Below are 25456 nucleotides of genomic sequence, written 5' to 3' on the forward strand. Positions count from 1 at the left end.
TTTTAAGAAGCAAAAATAAAAAGACATTAGAAAAGTACTGTTACAGCTAAACAAGCTAAAACAAGGCTTTGGGCAAGCCAGGAAGTCAGCCAGAGCCAGAAGAATCCTCTGGCCTTGTGGCATTGATGTGAAGCCTGAGGCCTGTTACCAGCCATGGCTGTGTTGTATTTACTGGGCTGCAGGGTTACACCTCAAATCCCACGGGAAGAGGAACTCTGGGCAAGGTAGGACTGATCCTGCTGAGAAGGAAACCTGCTCTAACTTGTGCACGTGGGTTCAGGGTAAAAACACTGCAACCCAAACCGTGGCCTGGCCTGTTCTAGCAGAGGAAGAGGGAAGGCAGAGGTGAAGGACTAGGATTCCCCAGTGGGGAATTTGTAATGGCTCTAGTTATTTAACCAGGGTTACAGTACCTGGGCCACATCCCATTTCTTATCTCCATGTGGCTGCAGCAGCAGGTCCTTTAATACAGCACAAAGCTGCCCAGAACAGCAGCCCCACAGAGCAGGGGCTCTTTGCTGAGTTCCTCACAGCTCTAACGCTATTCAAGGCTCTAACAAATGCTTTGAGCTCCCCCCTGGCCTCCAGAGGAAGGTATGATCCAACACCACAGTCATTCAAAGTAGGGTTTAGTGACTATTTTGCTCCTACTGTAATCAGCCCTGAGAGCTAATGCTTCAGTGCAGTAGCTCATAGTCTAAGTCTGTCACCCTGAGCTAAACAGCACCCAGCAGCAGTCAGGAAATGAGCTGCCTTCTCCTGGGCACTGCAGAAGTACCACTCAGCTGAGGAGATCACTGAGATACCAAACCTTCACCCATTTCCAGTGTTGAAAAGACTACAGCAATGAAAGTGCAGACTGCATTTCTTAAGTTTGTTCTTTTTTTTCCTAAATCTTCAGGCATGACAGAAATTCTGTTGAGTGCAAGAGCTCCTCCAGCAGTGTCCTTTCTGTACCTTTTTGCTGATGTAGTCCAAGTAGCACAATTACCTTTTATATAAAATGGTCATTTTTGATCACTGTTCGTTCATTTGTTTATTAGCCAAAGTAAGACACCCACAACCAACACAGCCAGATGCTGCTTTTAGAAAACTAGCAAGTATGAAAAAGTTCCTCTTAATAACATTTCCCTCCCACCCTCATTCTTAAAATTACACCGTAAGTCCAGACTCAAGAACGGTATCACAAGGACAATTTCAAAGGCCCAACCAGCACTTCATTTCAGATTTTTTCTTTTTCCAGACACTTCACTATCACTTATCTGGGGTAAACTACAGAAACTGGGATGTCACTGTTTGTACTTCTTGTCTGCTTGTTTTAGAAAACCAGACATTCTTGAGTTTAAGCTGCTGGAGTGCAAGGCAAGCGCTCTGACCCTGTCTGAGGGTACCACGTGTCCAGGCAGCTGCCTGTGCCAGCAGGAGGAGGGTCCTGCCATTCCCAGCTTCCCCCCTTGCTGGTCTCACCAGCCATCTCTGGAAGTGGACGGATTCTGCCCAGCAGAATTTGCAACCAGCAGTACAGAAATGCACTAAAAGACACTAATACTGACAAGGTCAGGTTTCTGTTTCCATGAGCAACTCAATCCAGCTGGAGCTCACACATTCAGTAACTGTGGTAAAAGCGACTGTTTGGGTACAAAAAAATCATCATACAGTGTAGCTAGACTTGGGAGCTTAGAAAGGAATAAATTAGGAATCAAGAGACAATCAACTTCTTGGGCCTGTCCCTGGTGAACTGCAAGTTCCCATTTCTCCCAGACAGTCTCTGTCTCACCCTTATCTCAGGGCAGAGATGCCCCTACAAGTCAAACCCCCTGCCCCCACAGGCTGGCCAGCAGCACAGCAAGGCCAGAACTCAAGGTGCCAACGAGGTGGAGAAGAGTAAGGGCTGTACCTGCTTGTTAAAATTAACAGGGATAGAGGAAAAAAAACCCAAGAGGCAGATAATTTTCCTGCTGAGGAAGCCCATCATCAGGGAAAGGGGGTATCTTACTAATCACCTGGTAATGCTTAATTTTCTGGGAAGTCTTCAGCAGTAGATCTCATTTTGAAAATTAAAAAAAGGCAAGTAGCACTGCCTTTAACCAGTTCATCAAGTAACATAATTCCAGACATCTTAGGGAGAAAAGGGAGGGGTTTGGAGGGGAGAGGGGCTGATGGCCAACTCCATCCTCTCCCCTCTGTGAGAAGGTTCACACCAGGATCCCCTCCACTGCCAGGATGATTTAAAGGGCACTTCACCAACCATTCTGTCGAAGTCCTTTCCCAAAGTTGTCTTCAGTGTTGGTCTGGACCAGAGGCAAACCCGGGTTAGTGGGGACGGCTGCTGGACTCCAGGTGGGAGCGTTTTCCTGCCGCCAGGACACTGCTGCTCTCCGTGGGCTCCGGGAACGGACGCTTGTAGGTCCGGCCGTGCCCGTTCATCGCCCCTCGCTGCCACTTGCAGATGTCTCCGTTCAGGATGTCTTGAATGTGCTGCACTATGAGGTTTATAGCAACTGCAGAGAGGAATGGGAAATGTGGGACGTGAAGGCTTTCCTGGCTGAGTTATCTAGAAAATGTGGAGCATCCAGCCCTGCTCTGCTCAAGTTTTAACAAGCCCTTAAATGAAACTCTGCCTGCTGTCTGCAGCGAGGTCAGACCTCCACGGGTCACTTTTCCAGCCCTCCACAGGCTGAGCAGCTCCCTCCCCTCCAGCCCTCCAGCAAAACACCTTTCCTTAGAAGCACATCCCACCCGCTCTCTTTCCAAACCCAAGGGTGTTTCTCCCCAGGGAAATCTGAGAACCCAATTCCCTTTTACCCATGTTGTCAACTCCTCTGGGGATGATCACATCAGCATACTTCTTTGTCTGAAAAACAGGAACAGTGGTGGAGGCTGTTAATGGAAAAGTCAGCTTCATTCTAGGAAGGAGTGACCAAAGGCCAGAAAACTGGGGCAAAGAGGGAGGGTTTCTGTTTCTTCCAGGGTTGTAAGTTAAAGCTCTCAGTCATGGTTACACCTAAATTAATTAAGACATCGCTGTGGCTAACGTGCACTGGATTTAAGGCCAGGGATTGTTCTTACTGTCCCTTTGCAAAGAATCACAGGTAGAAGCAGCAGGTCAGGTGTAGAGCCCTTGTTTTTACACTTCTGAGCTGCCTTCAAATATTGACCACTGCAGGCAAGGTCTGTTTGCCAAGAGCTGGTTCTAATCAGCATTTCATAAGCCACTGCTAAATCTCTGCCGAGAGCCAAGGTACCCAATGTGCATGTGAAATTCCTGCCTGCCTCTGATAACATTTTATTGATCTTTACCATCACAGCACTCCTGCTTTTTCTTCCCCCACTACTTGGAAAAAAGCTGGCAAAATTCAGCATTTCTAACAAGTACTTTTACAGCCCCAGAATTCGTTTGATCTAGAGCAGGAGGAGCCTGAGTTAGCCTTTTCCAGCTTATTTAATCCACATAGAGGATTTTGTTCTCAAAGGGTTTTTTACAAATTAATTTGGTTATGTGAGCACCTAAATTGTCCCTGCACTATATAGTTCAGCAAACAGTGCTAGAATGGTCTGCCCCAGGTTTTCCCTTGGAGAGAGGCTGCTGGAAACCAAGCTCTTTTTTCTTCCTACAAGCCTTAAGAATAAACGGAGAGTGGGAGTGTTTCAGTCAGAGGGGCCCATGCTAAAATAGCCCCAGCAGCCAGCAGTGAGGAAATGTGCTGGAGGCATTTCCATGGTGCTTCGCCAGCAGAAGGGACCGTTTCAGTTCCTTAACAACCAGCTGGGAATGGTTGAAGACATGAGGAAGAGGGGAGAGCGTGGGATTCATGAAATACAAATACCAAAATACCAAGAGTCCACACTACTGTGTCTACAGTGCAGTTAATCCCCAGATGACCCTGCTCCTCTCCCCAGTGCCCAGAAAAAGCCCCATAAATCAAATTATTGAAACATTCCCTACCGGTAAGCAGAACTCCTCAAAGGCAGGCTTGACAAAGGTGGTGTACTGGGTGAGGATCTGCTCAAGGTCCCTCCCACGTTTCATATCTCGCAGAACTGGGATGGGGAGATAAAACCCCTGAGTGTTGCCAAATGGCCGAGGATGGATAAGGAGCACGAGCTGGTGCTGCCCGTGCCGGCGGAGCCGTTACCTCGGCGGGACAGCCGCACATCCGAGTCCGTGTCCACAAAGAGACGCAGGTGGAACATGTCCCGAATGTCCTGATTGTAGAAAACCAGGATCCCCTCAAAGAGGACGACGTCAGCAGGATAGACCACCGTCGTCTCTGCCAGCCTGCCAGGAGAAAACACCCACAGCACACTGTTACAAATGGGTGTCACATCAGCACCAAGAGACCCATCCCCAGGCTGGGACACCCACGGACACCACCTGAGGCTTGACACAAAACCAGAACCTACCGAGAATGTGTCACGAAGTCGTACGTTGGTACCTCAACTGTTTTGCCCTCAACGATACTTTTCAGGGTTGAATGCATCAAATCGTTATCGAAAGCATCTGTGAGAGGAAGGTGCAAAGAGGAGGAGTGTCAGATGCTGCTGTATCAAATGTTCTGCCCAGATTTTTCCAGACCCAAAGGAAAATCTCTTTGCCCAGTGTTTCACCAGGAAAAAAAGAACTTATGGCTTATTCTTTCCTACCAGTAGCCAACATTCCCTGTTTGAGTGACAATTGCTGTGTTTGGTTATAGAGATAGGGAAGAGGCAATTTGCTATTTATAAGCAACTACAACACAATAAAATTAAGAACCCAAAGGTGAAGTTGGTTTCACCAAACCACTCGGTAATTGTATAGTTTTGTGCAACTCTGTTAGTCGAGTCAGTTGGAAAACCTCAGGCATTCTTAATGGTTTCCAGTACCCGCCCCTGTGCGCCCACAGCAGCGCCAGACTGCAGCCAAGGGCAGATCCCTGTCCCGCCTGCAATCCTCCCCCGGGCCAGGGGAGCAGCTGTTTGTGCAGACAAGAAGCATAAGGAAAGGATTTGGGGAATGATGTGGTGCATTACAGAGCCTCCCCGGAGCCGGGAGCAGGCCGGGATGCTCCGCAGCTCTCCATGGCTGCAGGAGGGCAGCGCCAGCCGTCAGTAACAACGGGCACGAGGGAAGGACGAACGGATGTTTTAGTGGTGGTGGGGGGGAGAGAGAGCATTTCTGCTCTCCAGCACTTCCCATTCCCGACAGGCCCTTGCCGTGCTCCAAGCACACCCTGCTCCGGGGGGGCGGCGCGGGGCTCACCCGGGTGGTCGAAGTTGTACTGCCCCTTGAGCGCCTTGGCCTGCTGCTCGGCCGTCAGCACCTTGTAGAAGCTGTCCTGGCTCAGGATCAGCACCTTCCGCTGCCGCTGCTCCACCTCGTTCTGCCCCAGCAGCTCCATGATCTTCTCGCACACTGTGGACTGAGCGGGACGGGGGCTCAGCCGGGGCCCGGGCCCAGCCCAGCCCCTCCTGCGGGGGAGGGGGGGGAGCGGCACCGGCGATGCCCGGGCGGGCGCCGCGCAGCTCCCGCGGTCCGCGGGGCGCCCGGGGCCAAGAGCTCAGCCCCGACAGACCCCGAACGCGGCGGGTCTCACCTTTCCGCTGGCGGTGCCGCCGCTGACGCCGATGAGGAAGGGCTTCGGGTGCGGCCGCTCCGGGTCGGGGCCGCCGGCGGAGGCCATGGCGGGACGGGCACCGTGAGGGGCGTGGTGTGGTTGGGGGCGTGGCTTCACGGGGGCGTGGTCTCTGGGGGCGTGGCCATGTGCGCTGAGCGCGTCCGTTCTCAGCCGCGGGTCCGTCGGCACGGACGGACAGACGGACAGGCAGCTCTGACTCATTGCAGACAGCGCTGCCTTATCCAGGCACACGTGTGTGTGTCTGTCTGTGGGTCAGTGTCTGTGTTTACACCTGTTCCCGAGAGCATACATAGGGAACAGGTACGTGGGAACTGTGCCTGTGAAGAAGCACCTGAAGGTACAACACAGAGACACGAGGATGTGTAACGTAGGGATAAGACGTGTACAGTGTGTGCGCACACACATACTGTGATATAGGTATGTACACACACATGCCAAGTATTAATCGCTATAGATAAAATATACACATTTTTATATACATTTTGTAGATAAATAGACACAGCCGGAACACGCAGACGGCACGTTCTACATGTAAATATAAAATTTTAAAATAAAACCAAATCATAAGTTTATACATGTAAAAATCGCTGTGTAGCTCCGTTGACTGTTCCTTGCGCCCAGCGCCGGCTCCATCGGCTGCGGCACCGCGATAGAACCCACGGGGCAGCACGGACGCCCCCGTCTGACTCCCCGCGGTCCCAGCCCGGGGGTCTCCATCCGGGGGTCCCTGGGCCGGGGCTTAGGGCCAGTCCGGGGGCGGCCCTGCCCGCGCGGGGCCCCGGGCAAACAGGCGGTCAATGATTAACCGGCCCGGCCCCGGGGCTGCGCTCCCGCCGCCCGTTGGGGCCACGCGGGACCCGCGGGCCGCGGCGGGGCCGTCGCGGGGTCCGGGGGCCGTTGCGGGGTCCGGGCCCCGAGCGGCGGCAGGTGGGGACCCCCCCGGGCACCGCCGTGAGTGGGGACGGGGCTGGGACATCGGGGCGGTGCAGGGGACGGGCAATGTGGGCTCGGGGCTCCCGCGGCAGCCCGGGGCTGGCACAAAGGGGTCTCACCCTGGGCAGCCCCAGCCCCGCACTTGGGGTGAACGCTGCGGTGGGTGGGCTGGGGCTGTCCCGTCCCATCACAACCTCCCTGTCCCCGCAGGCGTCTCCGCGGGATGGAAGGTGACCCGCCAGCCGGGCCGCAGGGCCCGGGCCCCGGCCCCGACCCCCGACCCCCCCACCCCGACCCTCGATCCCCCGACCCCGCTCCCAAGGCCCAAGGAGCGGAGCAGGGGGAGCAGGGGGAGCAGGGGGAGCAAGGGGCCGCCGAGGAGCCGCCCAGCTCTGACACCCCCCGGGACCCCCCCGCGGGCCGTGGGGACACGCCCGTGGAGGCGGCCACCAACGCGGCCGTCGAGGGGGCCCCGCCGCCCTACTCGCCCCCGGCCCGCAAGAGAGTTCGCTTCGACTGCCCGCAGTGCCAGCCCTCCCAGCAGGAGCCCATCTTCTACCAGCCGTATTCAGGGCAGGGAGCGCGGCCCTTCCCTCACCAGGGCATCCATCCTGGGGCCCTGACCTACAACGTCGTACGTATCCCCCTCCCTGATGTGCTCTGTCCCGCTCTGCAGTGAGTTCACCCCTTACCTCCCCTCCTGGGCTTATGGGGTTACATGCGGTGCCCCAAGTGATGCTTGAGCAGCACTGCCGGGGGGACACACTCCGGGGTTTGCAGCTCTAACTGCTCCCCCGCCGTGCTGCAGTACACCGGGCAGCCGAGCATGGGGCCATTGCCTGCCGTTCACGGGCAGGACCTGCCCAGGGACTACCTGGTGGAGGCAGTGCTGGTGACCGTCTGCTGCTGCATGCTGACTGGGGTCATGGCCCTCATCTACTCCCATGAGGTAAGGACCCACCTGGCAATCTCAAACATCCCCCTCCACCTCTCTGGGTGCTGCGGGTCTCTTCTAACCCCTCCCCTTCTCCCCATTGCACCAGACTCGGGCTGCGATCAGACGTGGGGACATAGACCGGGCATTCTCAGCATCCAGAAAGGCCTGGTGCCTCATCCTCTTCAGCCTCCTCTTCGGGTTGTTCGTCTCCATCACTTGGGTCATCTGCGTCCTGGCAACCCTGTACAGGCATCATGGACCCTGAGCCCAGAGATGTGGTGTGTGTGCCAGGGGCTCCTTGCAGCTCACCATGGCCCCGGGGGCACGGACAGGTGAAGTGGCCACAGCCCCACTGGGGCTGTCCTGGGAAACGGGTGACCACAAAGTGTTATCTGGGCAGAGGGGCATCTCTGTCCTTCCTGGCGGGGCGAGGAGTTGCTCCAGAGCCACGTGTGCCTTCGCCCACCCCCTCAGCCCTGCTGAGGAACCCAGACTGAAGCGATGCCAGAGCCAGCTCTGGGCAAGGACTCATATTGGAGCAGTGGCACCATGTATGGGATCAGGCTCTGCTGTGGGATGCTGAATCCCATTACCATGGGCTGTCACTTGGAGCTGCTAAATGTGACTCTGGAGCACAGGGAGCATCTGTAGAACTGGGGCTGGAGACAGAGCTAATGGCTGAGGTATAACAGAGAGACCCAGGTGTATGGCAAGCCCTCACCAGTCATTAATAATGTGGCAAGATACAAATTCACATATGCAACTTCTCCAGTAATTTTGCACACACATACACAGACACTGTATTGCCACCTCCTTGCTGCTTCCAGGCTGAAATAAAATACAGCTGTAGCCAAAGCTTCTGTTTTCTCTGCACAGCAAGGACCTTCCCTCTCCTACATCTCCTCTTTGCCATGGCCTTTGTCCACCACAACATTCAGGGTAAGGTCTCCTGTAATCAGTGAAATCAGGGTTTTCCCAAAAGCAGGTGGGTGCCAGGGTTCCAGACCCCCAGGGAGTCCACATGGCCCCGGGCCTGGGGGTGCCCCTCTGAGCTGCTGCAGGGGGGGATGAGCTGCTGACACCCCACCTCCTGCTCTGCCAAGCCCATGGGATGCAGCCCCGCGGTCGCGCAGGGGGCACGTGCTCAGTCACTGTCTGGGCATTCTCCTCCTGAGCTGGCCCGTGACAATTATTTCCAGAGGAATTTTGAACCCTGTTCAGGACTGAAAATAGTGCAGGAGCAGCTCGGCTGCCCCGGCTGCTGCAGGGGTTATTTAGGGGTTATTTATAGCCCTCGGCCGCCGGCACGCGGCTGCTGCACGGGCTGGGCACGCACCGGCCAGCGCGGGGTTTGGGGGGCCAGAGCCCCCCAACACAGGGAGCACCAGTGCTCGGAGGAAGGTGACAGCAGCAGACATCCCCTCCCAAGTGTAGGGGTTGTACTGGGGCAAGGCCATCTCGGCAGAGGGAAGGAAGAGGTTTACAGTGGAAAAATAAAGGGAAAAAGAGCCATGGGCAGAGGAAAACCACGAGGGGCACTTGAGAAAACATGAGGCCACACCAGTGCCAGAGGCGGATTCGATTGTCACTTTAATCCACAGACTGTGCATGCACTGTAAACAGGATCATCAGGCGGGCTCGTTATTGGTGTTTTATTTGTCTTTAATATAAAAGTTACAGATCTGAAATGTTCGGAGGAAGATGCCACCAGGGGGATGGGGTTAGTGGTAAATTTATAATACAACGGAACTGCTTGGGGGGGAGATGGCTGGGAGTGGGGCAGGGGGCTGGTGACTGGGGGCATTGCTTCTCCCCGCTCCCTGCCCCATGTGGAGTGGGGACTCAGACTCTTCCCTCTCCCCAAAAAGAGGTGATGGCCTCAAGAACGCTGCCTGCAAGACATGGGAACTCGCTCCTGGCCAGTCTTGCACAGGGATGTTCTGGGCTTCTGCTCCCCGGGGGCTGCCCCTGGAGAGGGGGGGTCTCTGGTCAGCAAACCTCAAGCTGCTCCAGGCAAGGGGACCCTCCTTTAGGGTCCCTCCAGCCCTGCAAGCCTGGGGTTGGGACACTCCGCTCAGCTGAGGATGACGGCAGAGCAAAGGGGAGAAGAGGGGAGGAAAGCTGGGGAAGGAAAGCTGGTGGGGAGGAAAGCTGAGGGGCTCAGCCCCATCACACTGGACGAGGTGCTGTGGCCACTCAGACCTCCCATCCCCACTCGTGTCACTGGTCACGAGAGTGAAGAGATCAGTGTCTGCCCCTCTGCTGCCTCTCATGAGGATGTTGAAGACCACAATGAGGCCTCCCCTCAGTCTCCTCCAGGCTGAACAGACCAAGTGCCCTCAGCTGCTCCTCATAACACTTCCCCTCCAGACCCTTCACCATCCTTGTAGCCTCTGGATACTCTCTAATAGCTTAATGTCTTTTTTTACATTGTGGTGCCAAAAACTGCACACAATATCCAAGGTGAGGTCGCCCCAGGCCAGAGCAGAGCGGGACAATCCCCTCCCTGGCCCTGCCAGCGATGCTGGGCCTGATGTCCCCAGGACAGGGCTGGCCCTCCTGGCTGCCAGGGCACTGCTGACTCATATTCAACTTGCCATTAACCAGGACCCCAGGCCCTTCCCACAGCTGCTTTCCAGCATCTCATTCCCCAGTCTATACACACAGCCAGGGTTGCCCCATCCCAGGTGCAGAATGGGACACTTGTCCTTGTTGAACTTCCTGTGGTTAGTGGTTGCCCATCTCTCTGATTTGTCGAGGTCTCTCTGCAGGGCCTCCCTGCCCTGGAGGGAGTCGACAGCTCCTGGTGTAAGTTTGTAAGGATTCCTTCCAGTCCTATGTCCAGCTCATTAATGAAGATGTTGAGGAGAACTGGGCTGAGGATGGAGCCCTGCAGAACCCCACTAGTGACACGTGCCAGCCTGATGTCACCCCAGTCACTATAACTCTGTGCCCAACCTGTGAGCCAATTGCTCCCCTATCACGTAACACGGTTATTCAGCTGGATGGAGACAAGCTGCACCCTCCTGCCCTCTGTGGCATCAAGCCCCAGCCATGACCTCTGCACCCCCAGATGGGGTGGTTCCAGTGCTACCAGCACACACAACACTCCCAGAACAGCCCAGACACAGCCCCCACCGAAGGGGTGCTCGCAGTCACTGGGGCAAAGCCCACACCATCAGCCTTCTCACCATCTCAACATGCTGGGCTTTTAAAAACCTTATTTACAAAGGAAAACACAGGCATTACTTCCTGTGTGGAAGGCTGGGGAGCCTTTGGAGATTGCAAAGCCTTGGCTGGACACAACACACTGCTCCAACGCCCTTAGTGCCATGAAAATAACCCACTTTTGAAGTGATCCTGTTCAGATACCGTGTTTCGGCACAGAAGATTCCTGCTCCTCCTGCTCTGGGGCTGCACAGCACAAACTGTGTTGGACCCCACACTCTCCTCTCCCAGCAGGTGTCCTCATGGATGGGGGGGATCTCTCTGTGCTTCAGCACTTGGTCACTGTGTGAGTCCCGTGCCTGAAATCTTCAGCAAAATAACCAAGCGCGGTAAAACCCTGCGAGTGGGGCAGCGTGGCTGTCACTCCCTCCTGGGAGTCAGGCAGAGCTGGCCAAGGCTTTGCAATCTGTTTGGAGAAGGAAGTAAGTGCAGCTCTGATTCAGCCAGAATAAACAGAGGCTTGAGCAGGCACAGAGCTGCTATTGAGAAATAAGTTAAGGATGCTCTGTGAAACTCCATGTCTGTATTCCTGGAGCTGCTGCCCTAAACCTGCAGGATTTTGTTAGAACCCTGTAAAAACCGGCGACCACAGAGAGCTGAGAAGGGTCTCACAAGGCTGCTGAAACCTGCAGGGCACACTCAAACCCCCAATCCAACTGTAAACCATCGAAGGAGGACAGAGGGGAGGGATGTGAAATGGCCTGGGGAGAACACCCTGGGTGGGACACAGAGAAGGGACAGAGGGGCTGAATAAGGCACACTGAACAGATTGGGGTTAACACTGCATGTGTGGGAAATGAGACTGCCCTTTGCTCTTCCATGCCAGGCTGCTGCTGCCCTGCTGGCTCTGGCATGGCAGGACTGGGGACGGGGACCTGCTGGGGCTCCTGCCAAAGCACAGGTCACAAAGCACAGCACCGAGGGCCAGCCCGACGGGGACCCCCAGGAACAAACATTTGGCAACAGTGAGAGGAGAGAGGAGAGGGGTGGGAGGATGGGGTGGCTCGGCTGGGAACAGGGCTCCTTCCTGGTTCCCATTTCCAACCCAGAAATGGACCCGCTGGCTCCTTCGCCCGGCTCCTGCACCTGCTCCACAGCCCCGAGCCTCCTTTCTTCCAGCACTTGGAACAACGTTGTCACCGGTTGTGAATTTTATACACACTGGTTTGCCACTTTTTCTTTTTTTTTTTTCCTATAAATTCATCAGTATTCAGACATGCATCAAAAATCCCCAACGGATTCTAAACACTAGTATGTACAGTCCATATACTACAGCATTTCCTGTGCAAAAGCTAAGTACCATCGCTAAGAGACACGGGGCCACGGACAGTGACCCGCAGTACCTGGGTAGTCCGTGTGTCCAGGTTCAGAGGGATTTACCGTTGCTTAAATAACGAGATCTGAGAGGAGGAGGGGGATGTGATGACTGGAGATGGCGGGTCCCTGCCCACGTTTTCAGTGCCTCTTCCGTATCTACGACCGGTGCCTTCCTCCCACGAAGAAGGCGCCAGAGATCTGGGGCGAACCAAGACCCCTGTAAACACAAGTAGCTCTCTGAAAGCAGAGCTCCTCTGGCAGGCAGCAGGAACACTTCCATCCTCATCTCCCATGGATGAACACGTTTGGAGGTGGCATTGCAGGGGAGACTCAAACCCTTGGCTTCCACGTCTGCTCCTGCCCAACGTCACTCCAGAGACAAGTCTGCGGGTGCTGAGCTCTTGCTGACCTTCCTTCGTGGACGAAAACAGAAGCCGGGCTATTCCCGGATGGAATGGGCCAGCAAACCAACGCGCTGGTGCAGGACTCTCCTTCCACACAGCTCTCTCCCCAGGTTTAAAGCTGGTTCATGGCACAGAGGGACGGGAGGAGAAGGAGGGCGAGTGCAGCGAGCACCAGCCGATCTCTGCCCTCGGTGGCGGCCGCGCGCTGTCACCTCTGGCCGGCTGCGAGCGCCCGGCATTCCCACCCCCAGGGATGGCTGCCAGCTGGGAGGGAGGGTGTGTCATCCAGTGACAGGTACAAACATTGAACTCCAGTCTCATAGCTGCCCTCGGCGCCTCTGTGGAGCAATTCTCCTCGCTCGCACCATCCCTCCTCCTAGGTCTTCTCTTCTCGATCTGTTTTCCGCCTCGTGATGTTCCGAGGTTTGATTTTGAGGGACAGTTCCCACAAGGCCTCCTCAGCCAGGTGGTCGCTGAAGTCGTTGAAGAATGACACTATGTCGTCGTTTCTTTTGATGTCGTAATGTCTGGAAAACCACAGAGGAGGGTTAAACAAGGGGCTACCTGGGGACCTCTCTCAGTTTTGGCCACCCCTGCCCTGCTCTAACACACCCAGCACTGTGGTCTGTGCCCAGTACTCATGACAAGGTGTGACACCAGAAAGAGGAAAACCCATCATGCCTGTTGCTGAACTGGGAGGGAAAAAAGGACCCTATCACACAGAAATCAGCAGTTAGGTGTGCTGCCTCTGCTGCAAGACAGCATTGAAGAAAACCCTCCATATCCTAGAGAACACAGGAACCAGCAATGGCAAAACCTGGAGGAAAAACTCATCTTAAAGAGAGGACTGTGAAAACTTTGCACTGGATTTCAAAACTAACATCAGAAAAATGTCTTCTCAACTTTTATCTAATCTAGAGGGGGAAGGAGAACTGCCACCAGAGCCCTGTCATTCCCAGCTTTCCTTACATCTCCATCATGATGCTTTGACTTTAGACTCCCTTCCCCTTGCATAGGGGCTCCCAGCCATCATCCCCACACACCCCAATCCACACCTGGTTCCCCCACAGACAGCTCTGACCCCCCTGTTGCTGCACTTACACTTGCTGGAAGCACCTCATGCTGTCCAGGATGTTGAACTGCTGCCAGCGCTTGGAAAAGTTCACTTTGCTGTCAATGTAATCGGGGTTTCCCAGATGAACAAAGGTCAGATCCTGCAGAATCAAGCCTCTGAAAGAGAGAAAGGGGCAGCAGGTCAGGGAGTAGGTAAACAGGTACAGAGGTTAGTCACACAGGGGCAGGGTGGCCAGCAAAAAGGCAGCCCAATTCAATCCAACAGCCCCCCACTGCCACCATCATGGCAACCTTATCCAGAGGGAATCGTTTCCCCAGCAGCAGATCCAATGGTTTTCAGGTGCAAGCACCCACCATGCACAGCTGAGGGGCCCCTGAGGGAAGGCACTCATGGCACACTAAGAGTGCTGAGGTTGCTCTTTCACCCTTCATGGAAAGAAGGACCAGAATGGAAGAAGCTTCTTTACAAAATGGTATTTGCCACCCTGCCCTCCTGTGCTCCCAGACAAATCGCTCCAGAGAGGGCCCATGGGCTGATGTGGCACAGTGCTGCCTTATCCCAGATGTCTGGCAAAAGGCAAGTGCTGAGCTCAGCAGAAGCTGCTGAGAAATCATCGAAGGAACCATTTAAATGTGCAGAGGAAAGGAACTGCCCACTCACAGGTAGGGGATGCAGGGGGGCTCCACATCGGCCAGAGCCGCTCGGTAGGCGCGGAAGGATGAGGAGCTGTCGATCAGGGTGCAGTACTCAGCCAGGCCCTGCCAGGACACAAATCCCACGGTGACACTGCTGCTGCAAACCCATTTTCTTTGTCATCTCTCCCCAGAGAGCTATGCAGGCCAGGGAGTTAATGCTGTCCTGGAAACACCTCTAACTGATTTACTCAGCCTGACCCCGACTGTGCATAAGCAGAGCCTCACTGCCTTCAGCCTCAGCAAGCCTTGGTTTGCAGAGAGGAGGAGGCTGTTCTCCCCTGTGCCTGTGTTGGCACTTCTGCAGCTGTCAGGATGCCCAGCCATGCTGCAGGCTTCCAGCACCGTGGCATTACACCCACTGGAGAGCAGTTACCCACCATCCCTCCACCCTGGGACATTGCTGAGCTATTGAAACCACCCAGCTGTTTCATACATATCCACAGTTTTCCTCCCCCCAAAGATGACAGCCCTGACTGCTCCTCACCTCTGAGGTTTGCTTCTGCCACTCCAGCCTTCTGATGGGGGCAGAATCCAGTGCAGAAAGAATGGCCAGATAGGAATTAAAATTATTCAGCTTTCGTAAGTGCTGTGAAAAGGGAGAATGTTCCAGTTACTCAAGAGATCTGAAAAGCCTTTTAAGCATCAAACAGCTCTAACAACCAGAAGGTCCCACTACCCTGCTCCTTTAAGGAGCAGTGTTTGTGATTCACAGGGAAGTTGAACTAATACCTTCATAATCTTTATAAATTTGAGGAGCAGCCTCTCTCGGTCCTGGGCTTTCTCTTGTAGCATAATTATTGAACGGACCCTGGAAGAACAGACAGAAAAAAAAAAGATAAACCCACTTAAGCGGATCTCAGATTCCTTCTTGTTTCACTAAAAAAATCTGATCACTGATAAGGATGGGCCAACAATACTAAAAAGCTCATGATACCTCCAACTTAAATGGAGCACTCTAATCCACAACAGAGACAGGATAATTTTACAGAGTGCATTTATTTTCAAGGGGAATGTTTGTTTGAAGGGCTCACTGATACTGACAATTAATTCCTTCAGGTTACAGGAGGAAACCTCCACAACATTCCTGATTTTCTTTCTCATGTACTCTGAGGTTTTTGATGAGTGTTCTGCATCTACTTCCAGGCCAAAAATATATGTTATTCCACTTGTAACAAAGGAACCCAAGTCAGCAAGGAATATTTGGAATATTTGCAAGGCACTGGATGTTAAGCACAGTTCAGTGGCATGGTTGTTTTAAGCTCCTTACCAGTAGGACATGTTATTAAAGTGCTCTGTGAACTGTGTCAGGTTGGGGCTCTTCTCTTCATTTTGTTCCTTCGCCCAAAGCAAAACTTCTGGGATCTGCCAAGGAAGAAGAGGAGAGGGGTGGGAAAATATCACACATTAAAATGGGATTTCTGCCTCAACATTCCCAGTGGCAGTGTGTGTTTGCAGCCACTTGCTGACACAAGGTCAGCTGTGTCCTACAACCCAACAGGTGTCCTGGAGAGCTGGCAGGGAACACCAGAGATTGTAGGGGCTGCATGTTCCAATCCCTCCCACCACCCTTTCCCCATCCTCATGTCTGTACCTCGATTTTATAGAAGAGTTCAGCATCCAGGAGGGTCAGCTGCTCGGCTATTTCATGACTGTGGAAATCATGCAGTGTCCCTGGCCTGTGGAAAACAAGGATGAAGTACGAAGGCTCAGAAAATGTGACCTGTTTTCTTCTCTTTCTTATATTTTGGGCTGAGAAAACTTTTGTGTCCACAGGAAAGAGATTCCCTGGCTCTCAAAGGACCAAGATATGGTTACATGCATCTTCCCTCACCTGGCTGCCACCCCTCGGGCTGCAAGAGGTTTGATGGAATTGGCATAGCTCAGCATTTTCTTCTGATCCACTTTATCAAGGATATTCTTGCGTAACACCCTGGCAAGGCTCAGCTCCCCATTGCAGACCAGCCGGAAGACCAGGTCCATCAGCAGCTTGAGAATTTCCTCTGTCAACTCCACCAAGCTGAGAGAAAGATGGAAAACTTAGGGGAGGCATCAGAGCTATGAGGCTGAGCTACAGTTTGTACCTGTACCGAATCTTGTCACTTTTTTCTACAAGCAGAATTGGGTGACTGAAATTCCTCCTCTTCCCAGCTCTTCCTTTCCCAGAGATTCCCTTTTTACTGGTTATTTTAAATCACTGACCCAGTTAGGACACACCAAGAACTTGCTCTTCCAACAGGAGGGTTCAGCAGTGCAAGTATCTCACTGCTCAGGGTCAGGGATTTCAGCTGTCATCATTAATAGGGTTTAAAAATCACACCTTCCAAAAAACCACATCTTCCTAAAAGCCACATCTTTCCATCTACCAGACTTCTGTATGTTACTGACCCCACATCTCCCATCCAAAACAAAGAAAGCAACTCACCACAGCTCATCCACCACTCGCACCAGCACGAAGAAGGTGTTCTTACTGACTCGCTTCTTAAACGTGTCTGGGAAGTGGCAAAACTTCTCATATGTTGGTTGCAAATTAAAGAATCAACTCAGTGTGGTCAGACCAGCACCAGTGCAATCACCAGCTGCCCCAAGGAATCACAGAATCTTTGAATGGTTTGGGATGGAAGGGAACTTAAAGATCACCCAGTTCCACGCCCCTGCCATGGGCACAGACACTTTCTACTCGACCAGGTTGCTCAGAGCTCCCTCCAGCTTGGCCTTGAACACTCCCAGGGATGAGGCACCTACACTAGAACAGCACACTATTCTGTCTTGATGGAAACTGGTGTTCCATTTCCAGGAGATGAGGGACACCGATATGGCTCTAATTAAGATGGCATTAAGCTGACACCAGCTGCAGGGGCTTGAGGAACCACTTACACCTCATGGAATTGATGCTGGAAGAGCAGGTGTACCTTGAAATTGTTCTCTCTAAGGTGGAATTTAATGAGCAGCACTCCTCTGCAGGGATCTCCCCCACTGGTCTGTGACATCTGGTCTCAACAGATCTCAGATGTCACCTCTACCTTCCTCGTTGCCCAATTTGCTGCAAGGAGAACGGCGACAGGGGAGACAGCACAGGTTGAAAAAGCTTCTGCCAGGTGGAGAAAGGGAAAAGGAAGAAGGTTATCAGTAAGTCAGGGGCCTGCAGAACTGCCCCAGACAGTGCTGTCACCGACTGGGAGCTGTGCTGTGTCCTTGGTGAGCCGATCCCAGCTGGAGCTCAGGGAGCAGTGGCTCTGCTGCAGATGGCAGTGATGAGCCACAAAGCAGGACACAGTGACGTCAGGCTCCCTCTGACGTGGGTGCACAGCACCAAGGCCCACGAGGCTTTCACACTGCCCAGACCCAGACACTGACCCGCTCAGCTGGCAGGGAATGGAGCCATGGGAATGGAGCCAAAGGGAGAGAATGGCAGGCAGGGTGCTCAAGAAGCCTTCTCCATCCTCTGCCAGAAATGCTAATGCTCACCCTGCACATCAGGGTCCTGCTTTGTTATCAGTTACAAGCTCAGTTCAGAACTGGGGGGCCAAGAGCCCAGCATTTCCAATGCTGAGTTTATTGTAGTAAAATAGAGAAAAGGCCTTGATGGTTTAGTCATCTCCAGTATTAAACTACACCTGCCCACAACCCCCACAGCCCCTCTGGAAGGCAGAAGGTGCCCTGATGCCCAATCTAGAAAACAAGATGTCCAAAACAAATGATAATTACCCAGTGATGTACAGAAAACCTCAACTGCTCCTCTCCTCTGACAGGACCCTCAGGAGACAACTCTCTGGTCCGTTATCCACCCTGCCTGGACCTGCCCCGCTGCAATTCCCATTGCAGAATGTGGAGGTGAAGGAATTCCTGCCTGGGACACCTCCAGGGCCAGCACATCACTGACCACACTGTCAGCAGGCTTCTGACCAAACAACTTGCCATCAGCTCCCTCCACAATGACTGCCCGGCTCTGATTCCTGGTGGGAGTGAACTGCCACTCATGCAAAAGGATATCTGTACTGCAGCTTCTTGATGAGCTCTTCAGGGGTAATAAATGTCCTGTATGTCGTCAGAAAGGCTTCACAGTACAGCACCAGATCTAGGGAGAGAGACATGGACACATTTTGGCATGAATGGACTTTCCAGGACTGCTGTGCTGTTGGTCCTTACCAGCAGATGGACCCTGTAACACAAGAGCAGCAGTGACACTGCCCTGTCCCCACTGCCCCGGCCCTGGCTCCCTGTTTGCAGCATTTGAGCTCAGGGCTTTGTTTATTCCACCACCAAAGGGGTCAGTGAAAAACACCTGCTTGTGAGACAGGAACTATCAGTAATGGGTCAAGAAAAAACATGGTTTAGACCTTGGGGATAGTTTACAGAGAAGATCTGATGGTGAGAGGTGGCTGCCTGTTGTGTGCCTCTCTCAGGCAGCACAGAGCCCTGCAGAGACACGGTCACTCTGCCCTCCTGATGAGGAACACACGTGTTTCAGGGTGATGCTCTGGTGCTGCAGATCCTCTGTCCTTACTGCATTCCAGGAAATCCGTCCCAGGACAGTGCAAATATAAGATTATTTTCAGCCAAAGGAAGAGTAAATTGCACTGCAAAAACTGACACTACCATGGCCATGACCCTGCCACAACACAGATGCTGACGTGGGGCGAGTCAGTTTGTGTTAATTCATCAGCAGGATGGGGGTGCTGCAGGGCCCAGAATCACAAAAGGCTTTGGGCTTTGCCACGGGCACAAAGGATGGAATTTGAAAAAGCAGGGATTGCAAATGGGAAAGCAGATTTCAGGTCAGGACTGTAGAACACTCCTGGGCAATGCCTGGTCACTGTGGACAGCAGTGTCCAATGGGAGCATTAACCCCAGTATTAACCAGCAGCAGGATGTGCAGTGGGATGGCACCCTGCCCCTGCCAGGAGCACCGTGGGCAGACTTGGAGAAAAAGCTCCTGCTGGGCCTGCCCAGGCTTGGCTGTGCATGCAGAGCTTGTTCCAGCCAGGACAGGGATCACCCCACACCCACGTGCTGTAACATCCATCCATCCATTGCCGTGGAGGGTGGGAAGGGGCAGGGCACAGTGGGGTAGCTGTGCCTCTCTACCTGCAGTGTTTCTCTTGGCAGGAACCTCGTGGCAATGCTGCTTCCTCCTGCTCTTAAATCAGAGACTGCTGCTGCCTTTTGGTTACAGACAATCAGACAGACATAAGCTCTAAAGCCAGGAGCTGGGTGGTCATGTCAGGGGTGAGCCCCAGGCCTCGTCCAGCTGTAATTCTGCACTCACAGCAAGTGTGTGTGGCTGTGAGCACTTAACTGACCACGGATTTTATTCCTAAAGACCACAAGTCTCTCGTTATCCCTTATTCCATTTAGCTCTTTTAGAAAACTCAAATGGACAAGAAGCATCATGCAACAGGGCGTGGAGTTACATTTATTCTGGGTTCCCATCTGCCCAAAAGGCAACGTGAGGTAATACAGCTGGTCTGCTCTGGCACTTGAAGCTGCCAAGAAATTCATCTTTAAAGGAAAGCCTCTTAACTCTACCCCTCTGTGCCGTTTGGCTGATTGATTTACAAGCCCTGAATTCTTCTCATTGTAAGCTTAATTCATTAACCCTCTCAGTCACCCAAACAGTGGGTTAGCATAGCACGAATTCCTCTCTGCTCCATTCAGCTCCGTGGCTTGGCAGTGCCTGTGAGGCCAAGCTCAGGGACTGAGAACCCGAGTTCCCTCCACCCAGCAATCCCCAGCTGCACCCCTGGGCAGTAAAAATCCTGCTCCAGTTTTCCCCAGTCCTGAAAGGTTCTCCACAGCTTTCACCCCACTGCTTGCAGCACCCTCAGAGCCCCCTGTTCATGAACTGGAGGTCTAAGCACACATCCCCTTACCAAGCAGCTGCCTTTCAGCAGGAACAGCAGGGAAGTTCTTCCAATGTGATGTTCCAGAGAACAGCAGGAGTAAATCAGAGTTTCTCTATTCCACTTTCAGCATTTTTATAAGGGATATTTCCACCATCGCATTTAGACTATTTTCTTTAATATACATATCTACCCTTGGCACAATCAATTGCCTCCTCCTCTCTAGTATGTTCCTAACTTTGATCCTTTCTTCCTGGATTTGGTGCCCAATAGAAACTGAGAAACGTCTGTCAGGGAAAGGATTTTCTTGGTAGCTGAGTTGTGCTGGTAAGTAATTGCAAACATCTTATGCTACAGTAAAACCCCTGTCGTTTAAAAATGTACAGGAAAGATATTTCCCCTTTGACTATCAAACCTCTAAAATACAAGTGCTGAGTGATTCAGCGGGTTAGGGTTTTGCTTTGCATCCCAGGAGATAAGGAGATCAATCCTGGTTAAGGCCATCAGCACAAATGTGTTTGGCAGGTTCAAATCACTCTCTGGAAACACTTTAAAGGCTGTCTTTGCCACAGGTCTTGAATAGGAGAGCTTCGTGTGGGTGGTGACTGGGTTTGGAGAGATAAAGTGGGGTTTTAACAAATCTAGTGCCAAGGGTTGATGACATCCCCTTTCCTCCTCTGCATCTCCTTTCCTGTACTGTGGATTCCCTCTCTGAACTGGCCTGGGTGGCTACCAGGATGCAAGTAGTAAAAAGTGGGATTAGGTAAGTTGAAAATGAGGGGTGTCAGCAGACCAGCACCCGAACAGCCTGCCCAATGCCCACGGGTACTGCATCAGACCCAAACCAACATCCCTTTTTTCCTACTTCCATGCAACACTCACTCCAGCAACTCCTGCATCCCCACTGCCCTGACACTCAAAGGTCAAGGAGCACCACTGAACACAGGATCCATGCACAACAGGCTGGTCACTCCTGCATTCCCAGAAGGCAGTGGCCCAGCTCAGCAGGTGCAGGGACACCAACAGAGCACTGTCACTGGTGTGCCTCGCCTTCCAGATCTGGGCAAGGGCTGTGAGGAGTTAATACCATCCCTGCTGCTAAATGGAACCACCAGGGCTTATCCAGCTTACCTCCATTTACCACAGATAAGCACAACCCCCCCAGGCTGTGCAGGGGATCCCTGCAGACCCTCCCCCCGGCCCAGCTGCCCCCACAGCAGAAGGCAGAGGCAGAAGACCAGAAGATCAGCAGCCAAAGGCCGTGCCAGGCTGTGCCCCTCAGCTCTGCCCTGCTGCATCCACGTACCTTTCCTGTCGGTCTCTGTTGCGTGCACCAACAGGATGTCTCCAGATCCACCACGAACATCTGGCCCATCATCCCCCTGCAATGGGAACACAACCACGTTAGGCAGGGCCCGAGGTTCCCTTCGGCCTGGTTTAACATCGCTGGGGTTCAAGCTCAGCAGCAACTGGCAGTGCTCACAATGTTCCTGGCACTGCTCACAGCACAAGCTGGGACATGGTCTTCAGTGCTGGGCTAATCCTGGAATTGGAATAAAGCATTTGGTGTCCCAGATGAGGAGCTGGGCTGATCCTTACCCGGGATCTCTGACTCCTTGAGGCCAGGCTGTGAAGCTCAGTGAAAGATGAACCTTCTGTCCACAGAAGAATGAACACAAATGCCCTGAACACTCCCAGAAGACCATTAACAGAGCAGCAACACCGTGTGAACTGTCTCAAAGTTCACACAGCCACGTACCACAGTGGCTGTGGGGTGGGAGGTCACGCATTCAACTCGCATGTTGCTGGAACATCAAAACCTAGCAAGTTAATTCCCTAATCTGGAACTATTTGGCCAGAGGTCACCTGAAGCGATCCAATAACCAGGAGCAGAAAACAGCCCTGCTAATTGCTTGACCCCTGCCTTTCCACTCTCTAAAACCCTCTTCTAGCTACTGCATTTCACAACTCAAAATATGCAAAACTGATCCATCACTCAGCCAGCGGTTCCCACACTGCAGGAAGCAGCTCGCAGTGACAGTTCTGTACTGTTTCAAAAATGCAGATCATAAAGAAAAGAAAGAAGACATTAAGACACACATCTACTAGTCCCAAATGCTCAGAAATCACTGATTTTTAAATGTTTTTTAAAGGAAAGAATCCAGCAGAGGAGGAGGATTGTAATTTCAATATGCAAACCAGTGAAAAATACATGTATTACAGCCATGGAGCAGCTGTGTCTAAGATGTGAATTTTTCAGGTGACCCTCTGGCAAGACTCATATGAAACACTACTTAAAGAATGAGTAATAGCTTTTCACTCTCTCCTGCACATCTCAGCTGACCAAAGAACACACCTTAAGTGCCAGTAAATGATACATTCTCTCTGTTTTTCAGACCAGCCCCCTGACAGTCTGAAAGCTTCAAAAGCCTGCATGTTCCCTCGAGCTGCATGTCAAAGACAGCGTGGTTCAAGAGCACAGCGAGCAAAGCTGGCTGGGAGTGCACCCCAGGCCAGACACGAAGCTGGTTCTAAAAGACAAAACAGTTCCTTGGGCTGCTTTTCCACATCAGCAACACAATGTCCTGCTCGTTCACCTGCTGAACCCGCCGTCAGACCCAAAGGCCAACACCATCAAGCCACACCTGGATTTCTTGTGCTCAGGCTCTCAGGTGATTCATTCCAGACTGTCACAGGATGAAGAGGTGGGAAGGGGCAAGACTGGGAAAAAGGTACAAGATGTGCTGGTTTTTAGGGAGATGTCTCGCCTTCTGTTAAAACCTCATTCGTTGCTGATGCTCCCTGCCTGTACCAGCATCTCACACTTTATAACAACAGCCTGCACCCACATCCCAATTCTGCTGCAACCTAGTTTTTAATATCAAATAAGAGGTGATGCCTTGCTTGTGCACACAGAGAATCAGATTTCAACACAGTGTAAACCAAAGAGTACCAAAGCAAACCCTGAATGCACTTACCTCTTGCTTCAGTGTTAATCTAGCCATGATTTCGCTGTGGTCAATAAGGGACAGCTCATCTACCTCTTCCTCCAGCTGTGACGATTCCAAATTATCTGGTGACTGTGGCTGCCTGTGAAAAAAAGAGGGAAATAACCTTCATTAAATGACAGTAAGTACACAGACACTCTGGAGGTAAACCTTCTGCAAACAAACCCAAATGTCTGGCTCTAATTCTGTTGCTTTGTGCATCTCTTGAAACAGAGGAAGATGAACCTTTAGGACCTGAACACTTGTCTGTCTGCGTTTCTGGCAGGATTTTAGTATGCCCTGCATAAGTACACACTTCCATGTCTCCTTAATCCACCAAATTTTTAGTGCACACAAATCTAAGCCCTTCCTCAAATGTATAGAGACTGAACCTACTCTACACATACATATCTTAGTCAGTTCATGACCCACTGTGCTGAGACAAGGGGAGATGACAGGCTCTCATTTTGCAGGAAGGCAGAGTAGAAAGCTCTGACTATTTTTCTGGTGTACATCCCTAACTCTATTCCTACTTTCTTGTGCCTGGACATGTACTCTCTGTGTCTATGTTCCTAAAAACAAAATAATATACTTATGTTCTTCATAGCTTTCCCTAGGCACAGGCCAAAATCCCATGCACCAGTCAGTACTTTGAGCTTTGCAGAGCACTCTCGTGTTGTCTCCTTCACTACAGGGATTAAAACCCTCAAACCAACTGCAGGGAAATGGGGGAGGGAAGTTGACTGTCACACACAAATCATCGCTGTTCTCTATTTTTGCTTTAGAAATGCAATTGCAGAGCAATCTCGAGCAGCAGGGAAGCACTCACTCCACTCCTCCTGAAGCCCATCTGTTACAGCTTGCACCTCTTCATTTACATAGGCAAATGATAGCTAAGAGCATTAGAAGGGATATAAAGCCTCCTGCTTTGGGGCCTCAGCCAGTGTCTAACTAGCAGGGTTAGGAAGAAATTCCCCTCTGGAAGACTATTCCAAACAGCAATACTGACTCTTTTCACATGTTTTACTGGAAGCAGGAAGGAGCAGCCAGTGTCAATGACAGCACTGCCAATGAGATGGACTGAGGATGGCTAACATGGGCTGCATTAACCCCCAGGGGCTCCCTGAGTCCAGCCAGGATCCTCCTTGTCCAGCAGGATCCCACCGCTCACTGGCTGTCCAAAAATGTGGGCTTAAAAGTTTAGAGAATGCAGAGGAGGTTGAGGGCAGAACAGGCAGCTGCAAGGATGGTTTGGCAGAGGGGGTTTTGGGAGGGCTCTGTACCCTTCAGGCTGGAAGCAGAAGCACCAAGGGAGCCAGGCTCACCTGTCAGCACCATCTTTGCCCTCCTTCCCCATGGCACTGCTGTTCACAGCGGAGTCTTTGGAGTCTTTGACAGAGGGAGATTCCTGCCAAGAGAAAGAAGTTTTTCATTATTACATGGGGTCCTTGAGCCCAGCCAGCCTTGCACTTACAGTCTGCCTGCCTCTAAATGGCCCTTTACTGTAAATTCCTACAGAGCGGTTAAAGACTGATGCAAGTTAATGCCAAATGCCAGGAAAACACAGAAGTTAATCAGACAGGAAATTTGGGACCATCTCTGGAGACTAGTGTAATTAGTACTGTTTGCTTTTAACATTGTGAAATGATGCTGAAAGTTACAACACAAGTCAGCTGTTGTCTTGGATTTTAACCCTCTCGTGACCTTTTATTTTTCCTCCAGCCCTTACTGTTGAAGTACACTTGCCTCCTGCTTTAATCCAAACGGACAGAGCCAGCTCTAAGCTCTCCAGTTTCAGTTCCCCTGCTGATCACAGCCCCCCTGCCTTGGGGGGTGGATGCTCACTGGTTCCTACCTCCCTTCTCTCCCATCGGAAGAGGTTTCGCAGTGATGCAACGTTTCCACTCCACAACTCAGGGCTGTGGAAATGAGGCTAATGCAAAAAAGCAGAACCAGCTGAACCCGCGGCTCAGAACAGCAGGTAGAGAGCTCAGAGCAAAGATAGAGCATTTTAAGTGGGCCGTTTATTAAGGAGACAAATAGCCATGAACGGCAAATGGGAATATTAATGGGAGTTCAGAATTATTTAACATCATGCAGAGCGAACCTTGGAAATCCAACCCGGTGAACAGGCAGGACTGAAACCACCTACACACTATTCACTCAGCATGGAAAACCCTCTGGTGAGCTTAGGTTTCGTGGTGTCTGAAGGATTTTTCCAGACTATATCTGTAAAGCCCTTTGCTTCAAAGTTGAGAACCCGCTCGCAGTTGCCCAAGAGGATGGGCCTGGCCAGATGTGTCTCCTGAAGGGAAGTGATGGGAGCACTATCTCTTGGCATATTTGACACCAGCATGGATAAATGTCTCGGAGACATCCTGTAGAGGAGATGTGCCTTCCAAGATGAGGGCAGGCAAAAGGATCA

At 52.2% G+C, this 25456-nt stretch overlaps 3 protein-coding genes across 9 annotated transcripts in view; 1 reads left to right on the forward strand and 2 right to left on the reverse strand.

Moving 5' to 3' along the window:
• Positions 1–889: 889 nt before the first annotated feature.
• UCK1 (uridine-cytidine kinase 1) lies at positions 890–5682 on the reverse strand. Its single transcript, XM_027687521.1, has 7 exons — positions 5574–5682; positions 5240–5399; positions 4405–4501; positions 4137–4279; positions 3947–4041; positions 2806–2854; positions 890–2501 (listed from the first exon to the last, which is right to left on the reverse strand). The coding sequence occupies exons 1-7, from the start codon at positions 5658–5660 to the stop codon at positions 2314–2316; spliced, it is 819 nt and encodes a 272-aa protein (XP_027543322.1). The 5' UTR covers positions 5661–5682; the 3' UTR covers positions 890–2313.
• Positions 5683–6507: 825 nt separating this feature from the next.
• PRRT1B (proline rich transmembrane protein 1B) lies at positions 6508–8340 on the forward strand. The gene is made up of 4 exons (XM_027687522.1): positions 6508–6542; positions 6759–7182; positions 7357–7497; positions 7592–8340. The coding sequence occupies exons 2-4, from the start codon at positions 6772–6774 to the stop codon at positions 7748–7750; spliced, it is 711 nt and encodes a 236-aa protein (XP_027543323.1). The 5' UTR covers positions 6508–6542; positions 6759–6771; the 3' UTR covers positions 7751–8340.
• A 3552-nt stretch (positions 8341–11892) lies between these two features.
• Positions 11893–25456, reverse strand: part of RAPGEF1 (Rap guanine nucleotide exchange factor 1) — an 83501-nt gene continuing 69937 nt past the window's right edge. For all 7 annotated transcript variants that reach the window (XM_027687608.1, XM_027687607.1, XM_027687605.1 and 4 more), the window contains 13 exons: positions 24357–24439; positions 23023–23134; positions 21351–21426; positions 18195–18279; positions 16627–16719; positions 16036–16221; positions 15796–15880; positions 15472–15566; positions 14934–15012; positions 14689–14790; positions 14170–14267; positions 13536–13664; positions 11893–12961 (listed from right to left, as the gene is read on the reverse strand). In XM_027687608.1, coding sequence (XP_027543409.1) covers positions 12811–12961; positions 13536–13664; positions 14170–14267; positions 14689–14790; positions 14934–15012; positions 15472–15566; positions 15796–15880; positions 16036–16221; positions 16627–16719; positions 18195–18279; positions 21351–21426; positions 23023–23134; positions 24357–24439 — 1374 coding nt within the window. In that variant the 3' untranslated portion in view covers positions 11893–12810. The remainder of the gene's footprint in view (positions 12962–13535; positions 13665–14169; positions 14268–14688; positions 14791–14933; positions 15013–15471; positions 15567–15795; positions 15881–16035; positions 16222–16626; positions 16720–18194; positions 18280–21350; positions 21427–23022; positions 23135–24356; positions 24440–25456) is intronic.

The sequence above is a fragment of the Neopelma chrysocephalum genome, unplaced genomic scaffold (assembly GCF_003984885.1).
Source record: "Neopelma chrysocephalum unplaced genomic scaffold, ASM398488v2 Primary Assembly neopelma1_74, whole genome shotgun sequence".
NCBI classification, from domain to species: domain Eukaryota; kingdom Metazoa; phylum Chordata; class Aves; order Passeriformes; family Pipridae; genus Neopelma; species Neopelma chrysocephalum.